Source organism: Pyrus communis, chromosome 15 (genome assembly GCF_963583255.1).
Source record: "Pyrus communis chromosome 15, drPyrComm1.1, whole genome shotgun sequence".
NCBI classification, from domain to species: Eukaryota; Viridiplantae; Streptophyta; class Magnoliopsida; order Rosales; family Rosaceae; genus Pyrus; species Pyrus communis.
In genome coordinates this window covers 6,899,059-6,925,193 of record NC_084817.1, presented here as the reverse complement: position 1 = coordinate 6,925,193, position 26,135 = coordinate 6,899,059, and the positions used below count along the sequence as shown (strand labels likewise).

At 36.3% G+C, this 26,135-nt stretch overlaps 3 protein-coding genes and 1 pseudogene across 7 annotated transcripts; 3 read left to right on the top strand and 1 right to left on the bottom strand.

Moving 5' to 3' along the window:
* The first annotated feature begins 412 nt into the window (after positions 1 to 412).
* LOC137718809 (patatin-like protein 2) lies at positions 413 to 2,710 on the top strand. Its single transcript, XM_068458344.1, has 7 exons — positions 413 to 547; positions 973 to 1,154; positions 1,262 to 1,451; positions 1,575 to 1,736; positions 1,825 to 2,127; positions 2,243 to 2,415; positions 2,527 to 2,710. The coding sequence occupies exons 1-7, from the start codon at positions 413 to 415 to the stop codon at positions 2,606 to 2,608; spliced, it is 1,227 nt and encodes a 408-aa protein (XP_068314445.1). The 3' UTR covers positions 2,609 to 2,710.
* A 2,703-nt stretch (positions 2,711 to 5,413) lies between these two features.
* LOC137716965 (patatin-like protein 2) lies at positions 5,414 to 8,593 on the top strand (annotated as a pseudogene).
* Positions 8,594 to 9,156: 563 nt separating this feature from the next.
* On the bottom strand, positions 9,157 to 11,654 carry LOC137718592 (patatin-like protein 2). Of its 2 annotated transcripts, XM_068458141.1 has the most exons (7): positions 11,382 to 11,654; positions 11,065 to 11,246; positions 10,689 to 10,878; positions 10,424 to 10,585; positions 9,929 to 10,234; positions 9,598 to 9,770; positions 9,157 to 9,457 (listed from the first exon to the last, which is right to left on the bottom strand). In XM_068458141.1, the coding sequence occupies exons 1-7, from the start codon at positions 11,532 to 11,534 to the stop codon at positions 9,373 to 9,375; spliced, it is 1,251 nt and encodes a 416-aa protein (XP_068314242.1). In that variant the 5' UTR covers positions 11,535 to 11,654; the 3' UTR covers positions 9,157 to 9,372. The 2 variants fall into 2 exon arrangements, with proteins under 2 accessions (XP_068314242.1, XP_068314244.1); XM_068458143.1 differs by lacking the exon at positions 10,424 to 10,585.
* An 8,381-nt stretch (positions 11,655 to 20,035) lies between these two features.
* LOC137718232 (uncharacterized) lies at positions 20,036 to 24,861 on the top strand. 4 transcript variants are annotated; one of them, XM_068457744.1, is made up of 8 exons: positions 20,036 to 20,378; positions 21,316 to 21,408; positions 21,581 to 21,648; positions 21,990 to 22,062; positions 22,709 to 22,821; positions 22,923 to 23,027; positions 23,728 to 23,827; positions 24,577 to 24,861. In XM_068457744.1, exons 2-8 carry the CDS (start codon positions 21,325 to 21,327, stop codon positions 24,751 to 24,753), a joined length of 720 nt encoding a protein of 239 aa, XP_068313845.1. In that variant the 5' UTR covers positions 20,036 to 20,378; positions 21,316 to 21,324; the 3' UTR covers positions 24,754 to 24,861. The 4 variants fall into 4 exon arrangements, with proteins under 4 accessions (XP_068313845.1, XP_068313844.1, XP_068313846.1 ...); XM_068457743.1 differs by having other exon boundaries at positions 20,037 to 20,370; XM_068457745.1 differs by lacking the exon at positions 20,036 to 20,378 and adding an exon at positions 20,407 to 20,628.
* The last annotated feature ends 1,274 nt before the right edge of the window (positions 24,862 to 26,135 follow it).

Here is a 26,135-nt window from a genome sequence, read left to right as displayed (position 1 = left end):
TCCATGACCTAGCTAGGGGAGCAATGAACATTTTCTCTCTAGCACACGGGGCACAGCTGGACTAGGTATGAACAATTAGTTAATTATATATCGTTTTGTTGTTTAGAAAAGATGCCGAGTTCAACTCAGACCATATCGAAGAAATATACAAACCGGGTCAAAATTTTGCATCGCATAGACATTCTTGCTTATTTGATCTTAAGGGAATGTGGGGGCGCATGTAATCCATTGACTTGGATATCTCTTGGAAAATGAGTGTAATAGGGAGTCTATAAATACCTATATTTCTCTTAAGGGAAAACTCACCAAAGAACTCTAGCTAGCTATTTTTCTAAAGCATTTTCTAAGTTCAGACTCATTCTCTTCAGCTCCCTTTTATATACACAGCAGCATTTCAAAACTCTCAAGTGTCATGGAAAGAACCACCAGCATTCCCCTTCAGCCCCCAACTTATGGAAACATAATCACTGTTCTAAGCATTGATGGGGGTGGAATAAGAGGACTTATCCCAGGAACCATCCTTGCTTTCCTAGAATCCGAGCTTCAGGTAGAATATGAATATCTTAGGTTAATCTCATGTGAGGAATATATAGATATAAATGTTTTACGACTTGCATTTCACAAAACACATTCATTTGCAAATCATGCATCCAGTATGCGTTGCTAGTTTTTGAGGATATGCACATAACCTCATTGTGTGTTCTTTAAGCCTTGCATCACAAGACATAAAATTCAAGACTTCTCAATCAAACGTTACCATTCAATTTTGAGTCCGATGCTTTAACTTTAACGTGCTAGTATACATATTTGGTCATCTTCACCTTGCATGCATAATATGGTTATCCAGTTCACTTCTTAACCATCTCTCTTATAATGCTAGTACTCTATATTTTATTAACAACTGTTGCAAAAGGAATTAATGTCGTATATGAATTTAATTACTAATCTATATTTTTGTTCATCGTGTTGCAGAAGCTGGATGGTGAGGATGCAAGACTTGCCGACTATTTTGATGTGATTTCAGGAACAAGTACAGGTGGTCTTGTGACTGCCATGCTAACAACTCCAGATGAGAATAACCGTCCTGTATTTGCTGCCAAAGATATAAAGGACTTCTATCTTACTGAGAGCCCTAAAATCTTCCCCCAAAATACGTAATGATAATTTGCATAACTTTGATATAACTAATTTGCATATTGCAACGTTTTTGGATATAAATACTTTCTTCCTGGTTTCTAATCTTAGGTTTAATAATTGACAGTTGTTGGTTGTTTCCTTATATTACGAAGATTATCAAAAGTCTAACAGGACCAAAGTACAATGGGAAGTATCTGCATAGCTTGGTTAGGCAAAAGCTTGGTGAAAAAAAGCTCCACCAGACATTGACTAATGTTGTCATTCCTACATTTGACATAAAGAATCTCCAGCCAACAATCTTTTCTAGCTTTGAGGTTCACCTTCTTCTCTTCACCTCTTCGGTTTGTTCTCAAGGTTTAATTTTACCCTTACATGCCTTGCTGGACATATATCTGTCGCTGAGTTATAATATCCACTTTTCTTGGGTGATCGATCAGGTGAAACATAAGCCATCTTTTGATGCCTTAGTCTCAGACATATGCATTGCAACCTCAGCAGCACCAACTTATCTTCCAGCTCATTATTTTGAAACAAAGGACCACAATGGAAATGTTAGAGAATTCAACCTAATCGATGGTGGAGTGGCTGCAAATAATCCGGTACATATTATAAATAGATCAAATAACGAATATTAGATTCTTTTAAAATAAATATTGTACAGGAAAATAACTTCAAGACAATTTTCAGACTTTAGTTGCTATTGGTGAAGTGACAAAGCAAATAATCAAGGGGAGCCCGGACTTCTTTCCTATCAAACCTATGGACTATGGACGATTTCTAGTCATATCATTAGGAACTGGCTCACCAAAAGCTGAATTGAAATATAACGCACATGATGCATCTAAATGGGGCTTATTAAATTGGTTAACCAGCGGAGGCTCGACACCGATCATCAATGTTTTCAGTCACGCAACTGCTGATATGGTTGATCTCAACCTTTCTGTGGTTTTCCAAGCCCTTCACTCGGAGAAAAATTACCTTCGAATTCAGGTATACTTATCTATTCGACTAATAACATGCATAAAATAATTATTGGAGTCAAGACTAAGATTGAAGGTTCAGATTTATTAAAAAATTCATTTGAATGAAAAAAAATAATTCGCAGGATGACAAGCTGCATGGGGACATATCTTCTGTGGATATAGCAACAGAGAAGAATTTGGACAATCTTGTGAAAGTTGGTGAAGGCCTATTGAAGCAACCTGTTTCTAGGGTTAATTTAGAGACAGGAAAATTCGAAGCTTGCAATCATGAGACTAATGAAGAAGCCCTTATAAGGTATACAGATCATATATCAGTTCCCAATATATATTACCACATTCTAGATGCTAGTATCTGCTCTGATTTTAATTGATCCAAAATCTGAATATTGTAACTTATGCTTTGCAGGTTTGCAAAACTACTCTCTGAAGAAAAGTGGCTTCGTCTTGCAAAGTCGCCACAAGGTCAATGTACTGCAAAATCCAACTGATCATCAAATACACATTTTAATCTTTGTGTACACAGCTCATGATTCTTTGATTTAGTTTACTGTTCAGGTAGTAAATTCAATATTTGTAAGTTTTTAGGTATGGGAGGAGCCAATAATCCAACATACTAAATTCTTTAATATTCTTTATGTAATCGAATAAATCCCCACAGCTCCTGATTCTTTGATTTAGTACATTGTTCAGGTAGTAAATTCAATATTTGTAAGTTTTTAGGTATGGGAGGGGCCAATAATCCAACATACTAAATTCTTTAATATTCTTTATGTAATCGAATAAATCCCCGGTGGGTTTGCAAATGTGTTCCTTTATTCTATTGTGATTCATCAAAAATAAAGTTAAAAAGTATTGCAAGCAAAAATTCCTTTCCGTGTCAAATTGTTTTTAAATTATCACCCATATTTCTGTGTTATATTATGCACGTACTTGTGGGGAGACCTTTGGAGCTCTTTCGATAAAACGGCATAAATTCACCAACTCTTCTTAGTATATTACCTAGAGAGCGATATTACAACATTCCACTTTAAGAAGTTTTTTTGTTTGGCACTTTGTTGCTTGTTTAAACAAAAGGTTTGAGGGTTTTTTTTCTTTCTCTGTAAAGGTATTAATGTTGCATGCAGAATCGTAGATACATCACTGTTGGAAACGTTGGTCACAAATTACCTTGACTATTTGGTCAGTTGGAATGAGACAATATTAATATAATTGTGCATTAGTCAAGTTGGAATGTGACTGTTACCAACAAGTCCACAAGCTTTAGTTTAATTGCGCAGCGACTTTAAAAATTGAGGGATAAAGTCATATTTGGTAAAAGAAGAACGCCGGCCACCATCTAACTCGGCCTCTGGGGGTTGCACTTACTAATTTAGAGCATTTTTTTTTATAGTACCATGAACAATCACATGGGCGGAAGAACCGGTCTCTTGGCATCAATATATGAATCATTCAGCCAGAAAGTACATGCTCCCTATTTGGTTTTTCAAATGAACACCCCCAAAGCACAGCATCAGACATGAACACAAATTAATGATCAGTAAAACATTAAGCATGGATCACTAGGGATGGCTTTCTTTTTGGTTCATAACAATACCTGCATTTTCAGAGAGGTGGGTCAGCGGCACACTACTAATCAAAACTGATATTGTCCCTAACTTAACTACATGGCTTGTATAGTCTGGCAAGTGTGAGTATTCAGCAATGTGAGACTAGTTGCAACTTATTCGAGCTCAGCTTTCTAACCAATTAACTGTCGTAGAATTTTGTTACATCAGGAGTATCGATCCGTTTTATTAATTGAAATTTAGTTTTTTGCTGATCTGTGCATAGTTGCACTGGTTTTTTCTTGAGAAATTACTGGAGTATAGCTAACAAAGCCTTATATGTTGGAGAAATATTGCAGACTTATTAATCTGATGAACATACTGCAATCTTATGATCTATTTTTGCATTCTTCAAATCTTGTCGAACAAATCCTCTAATAGAGTCATTGTGATTCTTTGCTTTTCAATTTTTTCTTTATAAAATTCATCCAACTCACTGCGGTGTAGTGTGCTTATATACTCAATGGTTTTAAATATGTATGTACAGTATGCTCTAAAAACCACTGAAATTCCTACCTCTCACAACATGTAATTTTGAATCATCACTTCAGCAAGTTCAATCAAAATATATGTTAATTTTCACTTTAGTTATATTGAAGCCTAATTTAATTATATCAGTCATGTGTTCTGCTAAAGAGAAGCATATATATCTCCAAGTTACCGCAGGGCACATTCAATTAAGCTGGATAATTTTGTGGAAAAAATTATTTTCTGAACTGCAGTGTGATATATACACGGCATGAAAAAACAGAACCAAACTATTTTCCTCTCCCTTGTTGACAGGAGGATTAGAATCATACAATGATTATGGTATTGCTGAAGTATAAGGTTACTGACAGGACGACAAAATACTACATACGCCCTTAATCAAAAGTAAACGAAATAATCATGACAATATAGAACTTGATTAAATTATGCAGCATTACTTTACCATCAAGTTGAAGTTATATGCAGACATAATTGAATGGTAGACCAATTTTTTTACATCTTACAAGTGGTTTACATTTGGCCAATAGATCAATCACACTATCAACTTTTGGCCTTCTTAAGTTGCTGCTAAAGTAAATTGCCGCCTTACACGAATCAAAATATATACAACGCGTACAGTTTTGACAAGGAATCTTATCATCATGTGGCTTGATTGAACGCAGCTGCACAGAAGAACTTGATAACCTTAATAATATTAATAAGCTTAAAATATTAGCTGCATGCTTGATGGAGGTTTGCTTTAACGCTAGGCAGTTCATGATCATATCAAGGGGTTTGAATTCGTCTAAGCTTAGTGCATTTCTTATTAATCCTCCAATATGGCTTCACATTATAACCAACAAGTCTTATGCTTGGAGTCTCACCTACCAGTCTGCATTATCTCACAGAGATTAGTAAACAATTTATGATTAGATACAAAATGATTTTCATGTTTATAATTAACCTGCCATGCAACTTGATGAGCTCTATCCAAGAAGCTACTCCAGAATAGTTGAATCAAATTATAATCCACTGAAATTGCACTTAGTTCGGTGCATGCATGCATATGATCCAGTAACTTGGTTGATATTCTTGGAAACTTGATGCAAGAGGAGTCTATAAGTACCGTTGTACTCTCAAAGGCTAACTCACCAAAAAAGTCTAGCTATATATTTGCTTAAAGCCTCTTCTAGAATCCATCTCTCTCTCTGTGAAAGTGTCATGGACAGAACCAAGAGTATACCATTACAGGCCCCAACTTACGGAAACTTGATAACGATTCTCAGCATCGATGGGGGTGGAATAAGAGGACTTATCCCAGGAACGATTCTTGGTTACCTTGAATCTGAGCTTCAGGTAGTCAGAATATTCAATGTCGTCTTCATATGCATCCTTATTAATTGCATGTCAGAGAACAGTTGCTAAATTATATTAATATTTCACATTACATACTAAATCTCGAATTTCATTGATCACGTTGCAGAAGTTGGATGTTGAGGATGCAAGAATCGCTGACTATTTCGATGTGATTGCAGGAACAAGCACTGGTGTTCTGGTGACTGCTATGCTTGCAACCCCAGATGAGAACAACCACCCGGTGTTTGCTGCCAAGGATATTAAGGAATTCTACCTCACTCACTGCCCCAAAATCTTCCCCCAGAAACAGTAATGTCTACATGTTCATGTCAATTTTTGTTTTAATATTGATACAGAACTTTTTCTTAACCCCCAAAAAAAAAAAAAAACAAAAAAAAAAAAAAAAAAAGAAAAAACCCTCTCTTCCTGCATATATAGTTTCTAATATGAACATTAACGTTTTAAACAACAGTTGTCCATTGTTTCCGAAAATGACGAAGATTATCAAAGCCCTATCAGGGCCAAAATATGATGGGATGTATCTACATGACTTGGTCGGGCAGAAACTTGGTTCTAAAAAACTGCACCAGACATTGACTAATATTGTCATTCCCACATTTGACATAAAACAGCTCCAACCAACTATATTTTCCAGCTATGAGGTAGGTTTGTTATTTTTTCCCCCGTTTATAGCAACCAAAAAAGAAGATATATAGCTGAATTTAATATCTGCTTTTCTTGGGTGCTCAGGTGAAAAGTAAACCATGTTTTGACGCTTTACTCTCAGACATATGCATTGCAACCTCAGCTACGTATCTCCCAGCTCACTATTTTGAAACAACTGACCCATGTAAAAAATTTTAACCTTATAGATGGAGGTATGGCTGCGAATAATCTGGTATATATAAAAACTAATTCGAGCTTAAGACCTTTTATAACAGGTTAAACGTTATTTGGTTAATTAAATGTCTTCCAACATTATTTTTGGTCTTATTCCAGACTATAGTTGCAATTGGTGAAGTGACAAAGACAATAATAAATGGGAGTGAAGATTTCTTCCCTATCAAGCCCATGGACTACGGGCGATTTCTAGTGATATCTCGCCAAAAGCTGAGTTCAAATACCGTGCACATTCTGCAGCCAAGTGGGGTTTATTAGATTGGTTAACCAGCGGTGGGTGGAACCCCATTAATTGATGTTTTCAGTCAATCAAGTTCTGATATGCATGTGATTATCATTTTTCTGTGGTTTTCCAAGCCCTTCACTCGGATGATAATTACCTTCGAATTCAGGTACTTAAATTAATTTTACCAGTTATTAGTTATTATTTGTTGAGAATAAATTTCACATTGATGGGAGAAGGAATCTTTGCATATGCTTCTAAGTAATTGGGCTCATCATCTTGTCAATTGGTTTTATGGTAGAACCTCAATTTTTTTCTTTGTATCATAGCAAGTTGTCTTACATATGAAGCCCAACGGCCACACATGTTCTACGTCACCCAATTTATGTTATCCACTTGCTAGACTTAAAAATACCCACATGTAAGAATATAACATCTCACATCGTCCAGATGAGTGGATCCTCTATGCCTTATATGTATATTTTCATCTCTACCTAGCACGAGGCATTTTGGGAGCTCACTGGCTTCGGGTTCCATTGGAACTCCGAAGTTAATCGAGTTCGCGCGAGAGCAATCCCAGGATGGGTGATCCATTGGGAAGTTCTCGTGTGAGTTCTTAGAAACAAAATCGTGAGGGCGTGGTGGGGGCCCAAAGCAGACAATATCGTGCTACGGTGGAGTCAAGTTCGGGATGTGATGGGGACTCAAACCGGGATGTGACAAAGAAGATGTGTTGAAAATACATCTTACATTGATGAGATAAAGAACCTTGAATTTACAATTCCTTTTGTTGAAAACTTTTAAATAATAGAGAAAAAAAATAAGAGTATTAAAGGATATTATCCCCTCCCCTAAACCCAAAGGCGAAGGGTCCTACACTTTTTGAGAGCACGCCCCTCACCAATGAACTCCGGGTGATCAACACCATGCCAAACAGTCAACAACTTCTCGTTAAAATATGAGAAATATAATCCTGCACATAGAGATTACATTTATTATTTAACTACCTTGATTATCAATGAAATTGATACAAAAGACACTATGTTAAGGCTCATTTGAAATCTCTTTTGTAAGAATAGTTTTGCTCATAAAGCACTTTTATTAGAAGTGTTTCTGTTACAAATATGTTAAAAATTCAAGTGTTTCTCTAAAAAACGTTTAATCTATATATACATGTTTTTTCTTCCAAACATTATCATAAGCGTTTTTAATTGTTAGGAGTCCAAAACAGGTTCTAATCTGAGTTACCGACTTAATACTATGCATGGAATATATATATGTATATTAATTGTAATAAGACAATTGAATGGAATAAATAAAAATGCAGGATGACACATTAACAGGACAAGTATCTTCTGTGGACAGCCGATAAGAAGAATTTGGATGATCTTCTCAAAGTGGGTGAAGGCCTGTTGAAAAAACCAGTTTCTAGGGTTAATTTGGAGACTGGCAGGGTCGAGCCTTGTAAACACGAGTCCAATGAAGAGGCTCTAACTAGGTACACCATATCAATTACCAAAACCAGATATAAATTTCCATAATTTTTGAGGTAGAATTTTAGTAGTAACAGAAAGTTGTAACTTGTGATTCTCTAGGTTTGCAAAACTATTATCTGAAGAGAAGTGGCTTCGCCTTGCAAGGTCACCCGTTGGACATGCTGCAAATCCTGGATTTGAATTCTCGCCGGATTCCCTTCCTGGGGATCCTGGGGATCAACGCATGTGGACCGTTGATAAAAAAATCGGGCGGTCACAATTTTTTTCTTTTTTATATTTTTCACGCAAAATGAGACTACTTTACTTTTAAAAATATAAAAAACATTTAATTGTGACTGCACGATTTTTGATCAACGGTTCACGTGCATTGATCCTTAGGATCCTCAGGGAGGGAATCTGACGAGGATCCAAATCCGCAAATCCTAACTGATATATGGCCCTAGCTATGACTCTATGACCAAACTAGCCATGATTCTTTTGTTTTTGATTTTTGGATAAAATTCATGACTCTTTTGTTTTTGCAATTAATTTGATTGATATTTAAATTGTTGTAATAAAGTCAAGTTGGGGGAAAATAATCCATCTTACTGTTTAGATTATTCTTTTTAAAAAAAAAAAATTGTGTTGGAATAGTTTTCTTCCGAGTGTGGGAAACGCTAACCCAATGTTTGACTCCATTTCGTGATTGAATTTGTTTCTCATGGACCCGTCAAAGAATTGATTTTAAAGATTTATTTTTCGTACCAGCAAGCAACCAAACGAATGAAATAAAAACACAGAAGGCTGAAGCAAAATGGAAAAATTATATATTTTGGTCGGAACTGCTCAAACTTTAGTCAGTTGGCAATATTGGGATAGTTAATTAATCTTTTTTGCATAATTTGGTTATATATGAAAAAATAATCAAATAAAGAATTAAAAGATGAAAAAAATAATCAAATAAAGAATTACAAGATGAAAAATAATCAAAACCAACAAGTTGAGTGGTCTTTATTGGGAGAGAAAATAGTGAATTTCAGCACTGAATTACAAGAGTAATTTAATTAGCACTAATTTCACCGTATGGTTAATTAATTTTCTATATAGTGTTATTTTTTTAAACTAAAATGTATCTATTAACTAATTTTCCAAAAAAAAAAAAAAGAAGAATTTTATTGAAGGGAATAACAAGTGTTTGTGAGAGAGAGCAGGCTGAGTTGTGATCATCAGTTGGAGCTGGTTACGGCGCCCTTTCCATGTGGTGATCTCGTTTCACGGACCTTCCTCTCCCTAGACAGAATTCCAGCAATCCTGCAGCACATATAGATTGATTAATAATTAAGAAAACGAATAGTAGTCAGCAATGTTTAATCAATATTATGAACATATGATCATGCTAACATACGTATATATTGGAGATATTTGGTGAATGATGATTAAATTATATCTACCTTACGAGAGCCTCCTCATTTGTAGATTGATGGGCTGGTTCAAATACACCGGTATCCAAATTCACCCTAGAAACAGGCTTTTTCAGCAATTTCTCTCCGACTTTTATAAGATTATTCAAGTTTTCCTCCGTAGCAATGTCCACTGAAGACACTGTCTTCTCCAATGTATCATCCTACAAACATAAATTTTCCTCACTTAAATATGTTTCGACATATAATTGATGTTGCTTGAATTTATATACCATCTAGATTTATATAGCAATATAAGTATGTTATGTTGTCAGAAGTGTAAGTATATCAAACATATATAGAAGGATCCACGTATACATACCTGAATTCGGAGATAACTTTTCTCACAGTTAAGAGCTTGGAAAACAGTGGCAAGGTGAAAATCTACCATATCACTACTGGCTTGGGTAAATACATCGACCAGTGGACAAGAACCTCCGCTGGTCAACCATGCCGCAAGACCCCATTTAGCTACGTCATTGGCATGGTACTTCTCCTCACATTTTGGTGAACCAGTACCCAACGATACAACTAAGAACCGACCATAATCAGTTGGTCTCATGGAAAAGCTGAAGTCGGAATTTCCCTGGTGAACTTCCCGCGTCACTTCGCCAATAGCAACCAAAGCCTGATAAATGAACAAATATTATTAGATGAAGCCGTAGTTCTAGTTGGTAATTATATTGTCATGAATAGATATTTTTACATGAAATATAGGTGTTTTTTATTTAAAGAGAGACAACTGGTGGCAAGCCACAGTCTTTACATTAAATTTATCCATATTCCCTAACTATGACAACTATGTGTTAATGTATACCGGGTTATTAGCCGCGACAGCACCATCAATGAGATCGAATTCTCTTGTTTCACCGGTGGAAGTTTTTGTTTCAAAATGATGTGCTGGAAGATAAGTTGGGGCTGCTGAAGTTGCGATGCATATGTCCGAGAGTAAAGCATTTATGCTACTCTTCTTCTTGGCCTAAAATTTCCAACATATATACAAAATAAATATACATAGAGATAGAGCTAGCAAACTTTTCATAAAATTATTCCAAGCTGATAGTATCAAAAAATTAACCAACCTCATAGCTGGAGAAGATGGTTGGTTGGAGCCGCTTTATATCGAAAGTTGGGATTATAACGTTAGTCAATGTGTCGTTCAATCGTTTGTCTCCTAATTTTTCCTTCACTATCTCATGCAGATACTTCCCATCATACTTTGGTCCTGTCATAGCTTTTACCATATCCACGGCTTTACCAAATAGTGGAGCGCTGTTGTACAAGAAAAAAAGATATCTGATTGTTAGCCACTATATACATGTGAAATATATGAAAGAAAAGAAGCAGAGAGGGAAGATTTCAAAACTTGTATGTATGTATTCATGATAAGCTTATAAGAACATGCAAGGTCCCCTTCAAACAGATTTCAAGTTAAGTTTGTAATATTTAAGTAGGTACCTGTCCTGGGGGAAGATTTTCGGGCAGTGTTCGAGATAGAAAGCGTTAATATCTTTAGCAGAGAACAAGGGACGATCATGTTCATCTGGAGTGGTAAGCATGGCAGTCACGAGGCCACCTGTGCTAGTCCCTGCAATCACATCAAAGTAATCCGCTAACCTTACACCCTCACCATCCAGCTTCTGCATATGACCAACAAATTAAGGTGAAGATTAGTTAGAGTGTGCAAGCATATTATTCTGCATGAGATAAATTAAAGTGACGTTTAAAATCTTTTAATTTGAAGTTAAATTATGGGTTTCAATTGATATTTATACCTGAAGCTCAGACTCCAGGAAGCTGAGTATAGTTCCGGGGATAATCCCTCTGATACCACCTCCGTCAATGCTAAGAACAGTGACGAGGTTTCCATAAGTGGGAGACTGAAGAAATGATCTTGCTCTCTCCATTTGAGAAAAAAGAGAAGACATATTATGAATGATACTCGGTACAGGGAAGGGTACGTAGGAAGGAAACGGTAAGTAGGTACTATTTATGAACTGGAAGAAAAATGCAGATAGCAAAAATATTGAACGTTAAATAACGGGGTGATGACAAGATAATTGAGTGTAGGAACCTTGAGTACCTATCTAGGCCTTATATAGAGATCTTTTCCCCTACAACTTTGACCCAAAACTTGTAGATATCCAAAACAAGTTTTAGTTCGACCTATTCCAGACTTTTCAAATTAATTATTGCATTCTTGTGGACATGGTTAGTTAATCAAGGCATCAATTGAATCTTCTAGGTAATTACACTTTCAAGAATAATAGTCCACTTTAAATCTTATTTAAATTATACAAGTAAAGATATTAACAATCAAATGAACAAATCACTATGAACATGTTTTGGTGAATAAAGTTGGTGATTTCATGCACCTTAAGTACATGCTCTGTTCTCGCATGTATGAATGGTAAAGAAAATTCATTCAAACAAGTAATAATCTTACAAGTGATACTATTTAAGCACACAAAATTGAGATTATTGGTGTTTGGTTCTTAATCTTCAACATGACAAACGTTCTTGATTTGATTTTCTCCTAATTGTTCTGAATTGTTTTTCGAGCAAACGCATATACATACAATCCTGAGCCGAGTCAATTACAAGAATTGGTCAGACTTCAAGTGGCCTCTTAAACGGCAACAAATATTGTGGCAAAAAAGTCATCCCCAGACGACTAACTATTATTTTTGACACACATTACTTGACTTTTATTTCCGAATGATGTCGAATTCAACACGACATAATTTCAGGGATATTATTAATTAGGGAGACTAAATTTATAAACCAATCAACGATTATGTAACAAACCAATCATCAACAACCACATCACTTGATTTACAAAAATTGGTTTAAACATTTGGCTTGCATCTTAAAACAATGACGAAAAATAATTAACTAATAATTAAGTTCCATGAAAACAACCGTGTAGAAACTTTTGACCAACATTCATCAGCTGTAATAGCACGTAAAATATGTAGTAGATAAACAACTCCCTAATCGAATCCTGTTGGGTGAGACCTAACCCTAAAGGCCTCTCTAGCCGAACCCTTGCTGGTTACGGAATACAGGTAAACACATAACGGCCGTGAAGTGCCGTTTTGAATGGTCTACCAAAGCGTTTAGGGAAGATGGCACTTTATTAGAGAAGATGGCACTTCACGGAATACAGGTATGGAATACAGGTAACAATTTATTAAGGTCTGTAGGGTTATGGAATACAGGTAACAATTTATTAGAGAAGATGGCACTTCACGGAATACAGGTAACAATTTACCAAAGCGTTTCCATGCATATCCAGTCTTAACAATTTATTAGAGAAGATTCATGAATCCAAGTCTCATGGACAAATCATCAAATACAGACCTTAATACATAGATTACTGCTTTTCCCCTTCTCGGTCTGAATGCATGGAAAATTGACAAACTAAGGCCTAGAAGATGTCCATGAACGCTTTGGAAAATCATGCTGTACTGGGGTTTGATTTTTCTTTGTGAGATTCCACACCTAATTTTATTTCACCTTTTTGCTTGTATAGAGACTAGTTGGGCATGACCAAGTGCCGCTTCTACAGGTGTTTCGACTAATTCTTGTTCTTTTTTTTCGACAAATTCTTGTTTTCTGTTCAACAAATTCTTGTTACTTGACTAGCCTGCCTTGGTGTGTAGTTTCTAACCTAATTCTTCATTACCTTCGATACCGTCAATCAGGAAAAAAAAAGGCCTAGAAATGTGATTTGTTGGTTAAGTAATATTCATCTAACAAGAAGGTAATTAATTAATGAAGTATTGTATCCGAACAAGTATACATCTATTAACATCAACAAATCAAGCATTAAGTCTAAGTTAGGGACTTCTCAATAAAAAGAAAAGTCTAAGCGAGGGATGGTTTGAGAAGAATATGTGAGATTCCTCCAAACTATAATTGGTCAAGGGTCAAAACTAATAATCATCAGCTATATATAAAGCCAATAATAAAGATGAATAGTACTTTTAGTGTCACCAAGTTTCAACAAAAATATTTAGACAAAAATGCCCCTAATACGAAAAACTTCAAAGGCATCCCAAGATAATGCAAGGGCATTTTCATCATTTTAACAATGCTTTTTTTAATAATTTTTTTATGCTTTTTTTTTCCTTTTAAAAAAAAAAATTAGTACCTCATAATAGGCTAGCAATAATATGATTCAATTTCTCTATTTTTAAACACTTTCATAACATCTTGAGAGGCGTGGAATGTCAATTATAAAAAAAGAGGTCTTTCACACACAGATAATAATGTGACTAAGTTAGTTGTCAAAGGATTTTTTTTTTTTTTAACAAACAATAATAGTATTTTTGGTGTCACTAAGCTTCAACAACAATATTTGGACAAAAATGCCCCCAATACAAAAAAACTTCAAAGGCATCCCAAAATAATGCATCAAATAAGGAAGGAGCATTTTCTTTATTTTAATAGTGTTTTTTTAATAATTAATTTTTTTTTGTGCATTTTTTTCTTAAATTTTTATAATTAGTACCTCACAATAGGCTAGTAATAATGTGATTCAATTTCCCTATTTTTAAACACCTTCATAACATCTTAAGAGGCGTGTAATGCCAATTATTAAAAAAGGTCTTTCGCACACGGATGATAATGTGATTAAATTAGTTGTCAAATGATTTTTTTTTTTAACAAACAATAATGGTACTTTTGGTGTCACCAAGCTTCAACAAAAATATTTGGACAAAAATGCCCCCAATACATAAAACTTCAAAAGCATCCCAAAATAATGCATCAAATAAGGAAGGAGCATTTTCTTCATTTTAACAGTGTTTTTTTAATAATTAATTTTTTTGTGCTATTTTTTTTTTTTAAATTAGTATCTCACAATAGGCTAGCAATAATGTGATTCAATTTCTCTATTTTTAAACACCTTCATAACATCTTAAGAGGCGTGTAATGCCGGTTATAAAAAAGGTCTTTCGTACGCTGATAATAATGTGATTAAATTAGTTGTCAAATGATTTTTTTTTCTTTTAACAAACAATATTATCTACACTAAGGGAAAGGGGGGGTGGGTTTAGCCTCACAATGGACTAGCAATAATATGATTCAATTAGTTGTTATTAAATATTATTTTCTCTATTTTTAAAACATGTTCAAAACATCTTAAGAGGCGTGTAATGCTAGTTATAAAAAAAGTCTTTCGCATGTGGATAATAATGTGATTAAATTAGTTGTCAAATGATTGTTTTTTTTTTTAACAAATGATATTATCTACACTAAGGAGGAGGATGAGGTGGGCTTAGCCTTACAATGGGCTAGCAATAATGTAATTCAATCAATTGCTTATTAAATACTATTTTCTCTATTCTTAATGTAAATTATATATAAACCGATTTTATTAGGTGAATTCAGCTACTTTAATTAGCTTATGAGAGGTTTTTTCTAGCATGATCTAAGATTATTCATTTACTTCAAATATTTGACTTTCCTTTTATCAATTTATTCATATAAATACGTTTAAAACGTATAAGTCGCGCGTAGCATGCCGTGATTTAAAAAATGCCTTCTACACGCACACGAGCGCATGCATGAAGGCTAGTTAATAAAAAAAGCCAAAAAATTGTAAAGACAACGGAAACTTCATTTGTAAAGTGACTCGTTTGTAGCCGTGCATCCACCCATGGAGCCAATTAAAGCCCACATGGGTTACTTGTGACAACCCGTCCCAAATTTTACATTTTTATTAATTTTAGAAGCGTGAATTTACGAAAATGCCCTAGAGGTAAGGACTTTGACTTCCGTTGATCATCGGTTAGAGTGACGTATGACTTAATCTTTTAGCATATCCTCGTAGTACTTGCCACTATGAACGTATAGGCGAAAGCCGTTTGCAAGTCCGAATGATAACGGTATAATTACGGACGTTTGAAGTTGGTTATTTAAAGGTAATTAAATTATTTGAACTCCCACCTTGTGGGAAGGCTAACTAATCATCCTTAAGTAAAGAGAAAAAGGGACCAATCAAATTAAAAGGTATGGAGGACCAATGAGAAATCAGAAAGAGAGAAGAAAAGATAAAACAATAAAAAAAAAAAAAAAAAGCTCCCAGCTTTCCCGTGGGTTTTTCCACTCGCGACCACCCATTTTCCAAGGCCGATTCCGGCCAACTCCGGTGAAGTTTTTCGATGCCACCACCACCATCTTGAAGCTCTCATTCCCCTCTACAAAACCCACCCAAGAATCATCTTGATTAACCACGGTATGTGGTGGTTTGAGGCCACAAAATTTGATGGTTTTCACGATGCTCCGGCCACCCTTTTTGATTTTCTGGCAAATCGGCAAAGCAATGGCCAATGCCAGCACCTGGGCTTTGTAGCCCATCCTCCCAGTAGTAAAACCCAACCAACCTTGACCCCGTTGGACCACCGTAGACGACAAATCGACACCGAGAAGCTTTAGTCACCCGCCGGCTTCGTGGGCAAAATTGATAATCTTCTGTCCACTTTTGGACTTTGTGACAGGTATGAAAGTTGTTCCTCTCTTTGAGATCTTCATTCCTCTAAATTTTGGTAAATTTTTAAAATAGTTGAATTTTCAGGCGAGTCAAGGCGGTCGACCGCCACCCACGGCGGCACGTGTGGCGACGCGTGGCCAGCGGGCCGCCAATACTATTTTTTGGCTATGTTAAATGTCTTGAATTTAGTCTTGATATTTGAATGACGTAGGTTGATCGTTGGAACCTAAATTATTTACGACACGTTAATAGGTATTTATGTGAATCGACGATCCAACCGTTGGATCGTCACCAAACTTTGTTACATTGTAGTACATAATATTTGAAGAATGTAGGAACTTCAAATTGGGAATCCGAAGTACAGATCTTTCCGAATTGGATTTGTAAGTTCATAAAATAAAACGTTAACCGCTAATCAGTTTTGGGAATTGGCGAGGATCCAACCGTTGGATAGTAATAGAATCTTATTATGTTATTCTAGAAGCATAATGTGTATCTTTGGAAGTTACGGATTGGAAATCTGATATGCGGATCTTCCGAATCGAGTTATACAGGGTTGTAGACCCTATCGTTGATCAAAGATCGACGGTTGACTTTTGGTCAATGGGTCTCAAATTATTCTTGAAGGTCCTTGAGGATATGTTTTATGTAAATTATGTATTCTATCGGTAAGAACTTTGAGACGTGATTTGATAATTGGTCACAGGCGACGATAGATCGTGATGTCTCGATGTGCGTGCAAGGTAATCATAGCGTGGACTCCAGGTGAGTGGGTCTTTTTCTTTCATAGGAATATAATTGATAGTTCCACAAACACTTCTAAAGTGATCTATGCTTGTTACCTACAATTAATCATTGCGAACTACGAATGGCTTGATCCCTGTTTAGGGTACGTAGGCAGTCTAATAAGACGTTAGATGCAGCCATATAATAAATGAGATTAAATAATTGAGACAATAGCCTTGTTTAGTGAATTGAGCAATGTGAGGGACATTGGTGGGAAGTGTGAGATTTAGCTTTATGATTTGGTGATTAAATGTTGATCATAAATTAATGGGTGAAGAATCAAGAAATTGAAGTAAGGAAAGGTAAGTAATGATAGTTAATTTAACTAGTGTCTAATTGGGCTTATCACCGATGATTACTCTCAAAAGTAAATTATTTGGGAGTAGGGTGTTATTGATTGTACATGTTACGCCGTATTATATATTTTGGGAATATAATGAAATGTTTGGGTTTAGATTGCATCATGGCATATTCATATGAATATTACCTGAACCTAACAATTGTGAATGCTTTGAAGTGCTAAATGACGCCGCGGACGCCCAGGTAAACTTCAGGTGAGTACATGTTGATGATAGTGATGGTAGTGAGTATGATTGTGTTGAGATATATTATAGCTCATAAACCTGCACCCCTGTGTTAGTGCTCTCGCATGTGGTCAGGGCACAGTCCTTCACATGATGTTCACCTTCCGCACCTTACACTGACCTTGGATCCAAGGTAGGTGCACAGTCCTGTCGTACATACCACTTTAGGTGGTTCTGACTCGTATGTGACCCACGATTATTCGCATAGTCTTCACGTGATCGTAGCACTTAAGCGTATTTATTTACAACCAGTCTTGTTGTACAGACCACTTTAGGTGATTCCGACTCGTGTGCAGGTATATTTATTGAGCTATTGGGTAGCATGTTATTGAGCAATTGGCTAGCATGTTATTGAGTTATTGGCTAGCATGATTAATGAGATATGTGATGACATATGGATAAGTCGTACAGGTCACATTAGGTGACTCCGACTTATATGCTAGCATAGATTGATGAGATATGGATAAGCCGTACAGGTCACTAGAAGTGACTCCGACTTATGTGCTAGCATTGATTGATGAGATATGGATAAGTCGTACAGGTCACTAGAGGTGACTCCGACTTATGTGCTAGCATTAATTGATAAGATATGGGTGCAGTCATACATGTCACATTAGATGACTCTGACTGATATGTCATTGTGTATTGATTAAGTTCAAGCTCATTTGGTCTACTTATTAATGCATGGTGGAGTTAATGGACATGGCAAACCGTGGTTTTGGGCATTTTTTAGTATGGTTTGGATACATGTATATATGTTGTATTGTCTTATGGAAAACGATACGGGTTTTACATTGAGGGGCATTACTTTTAGAGAGGTAATAACTTTGGGAAGCTTGGTTTTATTGCTCACTCACGCTCTCTGTTTGGTGCCCTCCAGGTTTTAGCTGCTGAGTTTGTATCGACAAGGATCTGTGGCGAATCTTAATATTGATAGATACTTTTGAGGGTATGATTCTTACCTACACTTATGTACCTTATTTATACTCTGACGTCGTGTGTGAAATGGGTTCGTTCTCGTTCACAACGCACTCTGGTATTTAAAATTTTTAGGTTCAAATTATTCACATTTTTTCTACACTCTATCACATTTTATGGCTTCGTCACCTTTTAGGTGTCAGCCAGCACAACTCGATTCAGGGTCCAAGTGGACTTTCTGGGTCGGGGTGTGTCATTATTTAATCCTTTTCATTATTTTGAAAATATGTTTTTGTACGGATATGCACTGTTCTAAAAATTCCCGCCTAGCGTCGCCTAGTCGCTAGGCGGCTGACTACCATCCCGATTAATGTCTAGGCGTTTGAAAATTAATAAGGGACGCCTAGACCTACTGAGGCGTCTATGTACCCGTCTAGCCCACCCAGACTCGCCGAGGTTACGACTCACTTAAACAGAAAATTGATAACTTTCATTTTGCATTTTATTTTTTCAATAAATTGTAAGAGACTTGTTGAATACTTAAATAAACACACATTATATGTTCGTCCCACGTTTTTATTATGTTTCAATAGCTCATAATATGTTCATTCCCTGTCAAATTTTTTACACCATTGCCATCACATTTGTGTTGAGTAGGAGGGTAATTATTTAAAGTTAGGAGGGTAATTTTGTCAGTACAGTCAATCCCTATGCCACTCGATTTTGCCTTTTTTTACACCATTGCCATCACATTTGTAGATGGGTTGGAGGATAATTACCAAAAGCTAGGAGGGTAATTTTGTCAGTGAATTCGAGATATTCACATTTTTACCACTCTTCACAAATTAGACGTGTCCTCTCCTCTCATCTCTCACTATTAGGGGTGGGTTCAAAAAACCAAAAACCGAACTGAACCGAAGCCGGAAAAATTGAACTGAAACTATTAAACCGAACCAAATCGAATTTGATTTAGTTAGGTTTGGTTTCTGGGGTTTGGAAACCGAACCGAACTAAAGTTTTTATCATTAATTATAAATTAATATTTTTATTACTTAAACAGTGCCGTTCTTTCAGTCTAAAAGGTAAACCCTACACCCTTAGACCATCTTCAACCGAAGGCTGGCCAAATGGCTCGTTTTAGCCCCCTGGCCTTTTAAGATATTAATACTTTAATGAACAATACATGGTCATATTTGTCTCCATCTCCAACTGAGGGCTATAGGGTTTGTTTTAGCCCTGTCACAAAAAATAGTCTCCAACTGAGGACCAAAAGGCCATAGGGTCCAAACATAATTTATTATTTAAATTTAAAAACTACAACTTAAATTTAAAAACAAAAACTACAACTTAAAAAAATTTGGCCCCAAAAAAAAAAAAAAAATGAATCCAACGGTAACTGATGTCAGCTAGCCATTGTATTTGAAATTTTGGCCTATCATGCCTGTCAGATATAAACGACAGAAATAAGTATAATGTTGTCGGATATAACCGACATGAATAATGAAAATTTTGGCCCGACCCGAGACTAGCTGAGTTGGGCCAGCTGGTTGGCCCCTTTGGCCTTTTTTATCCAGTGGGGTCCACGAGCTTTTTGGCCTAGCCATCAGTTAGACTATTTTCGAGCTATTTTTGACCTTCATGCTTGGGTGGGAGAAGGTCTTACCCTTCGAGCCTTCCCTCTCTGCCTCTGTACTCTGTAGTCTGAAACCCTTCCCTTCCCTTCTCCTTCCCAAATCCCAGGTTCCCAGTTCCCATTCGCAGCCTCCGCCGCTCCGCGCACCTGCGATCTGTCTTCGTCTTCTTCCTTCCCAGCGACCTGCGACGGTGCGACCCGTCTCACTCTCAGTCAGTGTCGCCGTCTCACTCTCAATCTTTCACCCCGTGACCCGTGACGGCGTGACCCGCGACCTCCTCTGGCTCTGAGTCCTCTCGCCGTTTCCAGTCTCGAGTCTCTCCACCCACGACTTCCTTTGCAAGGTTACTCAGTCAGTATCTCATGTTCTACAGATTTTCTTTGATAGTAATGCTTACTATTGTTGTCAATTAGAAGAATCTGATGGGTGAGGAAGGGGTTGTCAATTAGAAAAAAATAGGAGGTTTTGATTTAAGGGTTTGTAACCATTGGCTGTGCATGCTGAGTCCTGACAAGGAGGTGCTTCTGCATCTGAAAGCGTTTGCGAGGCGATCGGACTTCCAATTGGGTCTGAACATTCATACCCTTGTGATGAAAACCGGGTTCGACTTCGATGTTTATGTTAAAACCAGTTTGCTCTGTTTGTATGCGAAATGTGGGTATTTGGAACATGCACATAAGATATTTGATGAAATGCCGGAGAAAGATGTTGTTTCTTGGACTGCCATGATTTGTAGGTACATTAAAGGGGTTTTTTTTTTTTTTTTTTTGTGTGTGGTTCTTCTCTTTTAAAGATTTAATCTCTTCACTTATTATGGTAAAAGGGTACCTGCATAATCTAGATATCTCTATTGAATTTGGTGTGATTGTTAAAGCACTGTGTCAGCTTATCTGAAAGGTTCTTTATGTACATCTCCACTGCCTGAAGGGGAATTTGAAACCCGATTGCTATGCCATGGTTGGCGTACTTTCTGCTTGTGCAAGATTAGGAGCGCTAGAATTAGGAGTTGTGTATCTTGAATAGGGAACTCTTGCATCTTGATTACTCGTACGTACAACCTGTGCAGAATTGGGTTATGGATTTTCTTTTTTTAGAGTTTGGGTTAATTTTTTGGGAAATTGATGAAATGATCACTTACAAATACCAATTGTTGAACTGATCAATATCAAATTGACGACGTTTAGATAAAAAAACAAAGCATAGAGATCATTTACAAAAAGGTGATCGTTTCATGGGTGTTGGTTGATTGTTGAATCGTTTGTTGTTTTATGTTTGTTAAATGGTGTAGGATTTTGGGATGAGAATCAGTAAAACAGAGGTGAATTTGAAGAGGCTGCTTGCAGCTGCACCTCAGCAACAGAACCAGGCAAAACTTGTACATGTATGTTGTTATTAGAATTATAGGTTACAAAGTTTTATCCATTTGCAGTTAATTCCTTTGTGCCAACTATTTCCAGTTTCTCGGCGTGATATTTACAGTTCTAGGTTTTTGTTTTATTTTTTCTTTGGGGATATGTGCCATTTATGGATGACTAAGTACGGCTACTTTGCAGTGTGTTGCTACTTTACGAGAACTGGTAGAACAACTAGCTGAAGAGAGAACTCCAGAAGGCTTACCCAGGTCGGTATGTTTTTTATTTTTTTTTTGTCGAAGTATGTGTTTTATTTTCTCCCTTGATTTACTTTTGTTTAACGATTATTTGTCCAATAGTTGGATGCATGTTCCAATACGCTTCCTTTCTTTTACCTTACGAACCTTTACAGATTTTGGTAGGTATGATGGAAATATTGATTCACATTCCAAACACTATTTTCTTGATACTGGGTACTAATGGGGGCTACACAGATCAACATTTTCATCTTCTCTATTTCAATGTATTTTCTTGATACTGTGCCCTACTTAAGAGTTTGCAACATTCTTAGTTTACTAATTGATATCATTATCTTCGATTTTATACCCAGAGTTTCAAAGGCTGTTTTGAGTGACTATTCAGAGAAGATTGAAGCCATTGCTTCCAAATTAGCTGCTCCACCGGTGCGTGCATATAATTTAGAAAGCATACACGTTGCCTTTTGTTGATGTGTTGGTTTTATGTACTTTAAACCAGTTACATTGGCAAAATGTGTACTTTAATTTACAATGTTCTGTGAATTTCTATGATTTGAATCAATTTTACTAATAGTAGATTTAGTTTGAAAGCCGGGAAATTATAATGATAAGGTATGAAAAACAAAATATTGTTAGGCTGAAACAAATTTCTTGGGAGACTGTTTGACATGACAACTAAAATATTACAGGTTTTTTTTTTTTGAGCTGTGATGGATGGTTGGACAGTTTTTAGTTCTTATGCGGTGAACAATTCCTAGAGATAGTTTATAGTTCAAGTGCCCACACCATTTCATGCTACATGTAATTTGTTGTGTCATTTCATGGCATCTCAAGAGTGAATCTGTAATAAATGGATAATATTCTGTTGCTAGATATCTGACATGGTATATCGAATATTGTGAATCTGGCATCATATATGAAAGCACAAGTTTACCAGATTAACAGTTTGGCAAGCGAATATTTCTTTAGAATGTAATGTATTGTTTGTTTTTTGGTCGAAGAATGTAATGTATATTTGTGCAATATATGGAGTTCCTTGCTCCTAACTGTGATTTCTTTCGCCAATTCCCAGCCTGATATTCAAACACCCAAAGAGCCCCTTGCAAGAATTTCTGTCAAAGCAAACTCTTCTGATACAGGAGACAATCAGATTCCCCCTTCTCCAGGTTTGAGAAGGAGATTTGTGTAAGTGAATGGTAGTTGGGATCACTATGGTCTCAGCTCCTTCTTTGTGATATTTTGTCTGCAATGACTTGTTTTATTTGAACTGTGTTTTTGTTAAACAGGCCTATCTCTAATACTGAAGATGGAACTCGTGAGACTGCTGGTGTTGATTCTTCAGGGCCTGTCAAACTGGATGCTGCAGCCCAAGCACACATTGAAAAGCATAGGTATATTCACAGTATCTCAATTTTTTCTATTAAACTGGAGTCATGAGACTGGATGAAATTGAAAACGGGAGTTCTAGGATGTTAGTCATTAATTAACACAGTGATGCCGTTATATGTGTTTTCAGTATGAAACTTTTGTTTTAGTAAAAATGGAAATTGATTTTTGCTTAAAAAATGCATATCTACAAATAGAAATGACACGGATGCTCACTTGGGACATCAGATAAATTTAGAACAATAGTCACGTAACTTTGGGAAGTGTTCCTTCTTTCTGTACAATTTCTTACTTCACTTTGATGGTAACAAAGACAAGACGCTGCCCAAAGATAAATATTGGCCTACAGACCCGTCTCTCTGTTATTCAGAGTGCTTAACGAACTAGGAGGACCATCCAAATTGTAGCAACCCTAGGCTATGGCCAACCCATGTCTTTCCTGCCATCTGTGGCGATTCTAAAATCCCTCTGCATGTTTGTACACCATTGCCAACAGATGGTGGCTCGAATAACGTGACCTTGAACCAGATAACCCATCAGAGTAGATACAGTCACTGTTAGAGAGGAAATTTCCTCAATCCCAAGTCAATTGATGTCCATAAGGTAGAACACACAATTCAGCCGTTAAAGACTTTCAAATGTTAATTACATATCCTTTCCACATTATGCTTTCGATTCTTATAAACTTTTCTCTCTTGTTTACAGAAAGCTTCAAGAGGATTTGACAGACGAAATGGTTGGATTGGCTAGACAGCTCAAAGAGAGTAGTCTCATGATGAGTCACTCCCTGGAAAACACTGAAAAAGTAAGCACCCTGAGATATCTATTTCAGGATGTTGTAATGTCTATAGAGTCAATACCTTTTGGATTTAGCTGGCTGTGGTTTGATTTGTTTAGGGCGACACTGAAGGGAAGTTTTTGTGAATATTGCTTTGGATTTAGAGGGTGTGAGATTAGGAGAAATTCTTGAAAAGGAAAATGTTAAACAAAGAAACGAATGTTGGGACTGTAATGAGTTCCTAAGAGACGGGGGCTAAAAATTATAAAAAAATAAAAAATAAAAAAAACACCTGCCGAGGAATTTAAGTGGTAACAGAACTGATTTAATTTTTGTTGAGAAATAGTTTACAGTAAAGGGGTTTGGGGAGGCTTGCAATATGATATCTGGTCCGGTTTTCCATGTTCTTAAATTTAAAATAAAGAAGGAAGTTGAATAACACAATAAGCTTGGCAATCAGAGCTAGGAAAAGAAGGATACGCTGCTGAGTGTCTTTTATTGGATCTCTTAAAAATTTGGAACACTAAGTATTCTTATATAAGCTGTTGACTGTGCTAGTCATGATTGTAATAGAACTTACATTGTCACAAGCGAAAACCCTTTTGTCATCAGATATATGGCGACCATCGGAAAATGTTCCCAGCAATAATTCAACATCGTTTGTTACATAAAAAACTTTTGATCTGTTTACTCTTTGGTGTGTCTTAGATGTAAATGGAGTGCTGATGGAATGACATGTATGTTGATCTCATAACTTAGTTATGGCTTGTGTGCAGATACTTGATTCTACAGAGAAGGCTGTTGAAAGTAGCTTGGCAAGCACTGGTCACGCCACTACACGGGCAGCAGGTATATACTCGAGGACGTCCAAGACTACTTGTTTCACATGGCTTCTGATGTTTGTCATGACATGTGTATTTATCATGGTGGTTCTTTTAATTCGCGTAACTTAAGGGTGTGTTGTGTTAGGAAGACTCATCTTTCGTCCCATAATTTCTATGTATATTTTGCAATGTTGAACAGCGACAGTCTACAAATTATGATAGATATAATTTCTCAGAGCATAGAATTGTTGTTCGATCACTGGAAATGGACGGGGAATGGATTCAAATGTTAATGATACTGCGACGCTAGTTACCGAAACATTTCAAGGGATTGCACTGCAACTTTCATTGGTGCTACTTATTGCAATTAGAATTAGCAAATATTGACTTCCTACCGCAACTGTGTTTGTCTGGCCTTACTCTTTATTTTGGGGGCTTTGTCTTCTCAAGCCACGTTTGGCACTCTCCAAGATGCATCAATTTACGGAAAATATGAGCAATGAATGGCTTGTTATGGACGTGCATATACCGGTATTAACGAGGAGGAGAAGCGTTTCAATATATTCAATATATTCAAGGATAACGTGGAGTCTATAGAATCTTCCAAAGTGATGCAAACGAACCTTACTAAGTTGAGCGTCAATCAATTTGCAGACCTTACAAATGAAGACTTCAATGCCTCGAGAAATGGATTCATGGGGCACGAATGTTCCACAAAGACTTCTTTCAAATATGAAAAAGAATGTGCTGTTTACACATTTTTTTTTTTTTTTTTTTTGTTAACTTCTCATGTATTCCTATTAATTTTTATCATTTGATATTTTTCAATTCATCCGATCTGATGGCTTAAAATTAGAAAGGTGTATGAGAAATAAAAAATGATGTGTGGATAGCACACCCATATGAAAATGCTACAACACCGCCAACTATAGATTGGAGAAAGAAAGGTGCCGTGACACCAATCAAGGACCAAGGCCAATGTGGTAATCAATTTTATTAGTAGACAATCTAGGAACTAAACCAAATGGTTTCTTGTACTCTAAATACGAATCTATGTCCATCAAATTAACGACTATTTTATACTACAAAAACAACATGATATTTAATTGTAATAAAATGCTTGCAGGATGTTGTTGGACTTTTTCAGCAGTGGCAGCCATGGAAGGAATTACTAAGGCATACAACTGGTAAATTGATGGCTTTGTCCGAGCAAGATCAGTTTGTTGATTGTGACACAAGCGGTGTGGAACAAGGCTGTGAGGGTGGTTCTAGCCCTATTATTTTATTATATGTATGAACGAAAAGTCGGTTGAATACTTGCGTGTATCCTATCAAGATTTGTGGAGCGAAGATTACTTTATACATGCACAGGATTTCTGAATTGTTCTATAAATGAGGTCAATTGACTTTTTGATCACATACGTTATATTATTGGCATTCACACGAACTTCATAGCTTATACAGATTTCCTTTTCTCAGTACACCATTTTCGTGGTGTAGATGGCATTTTT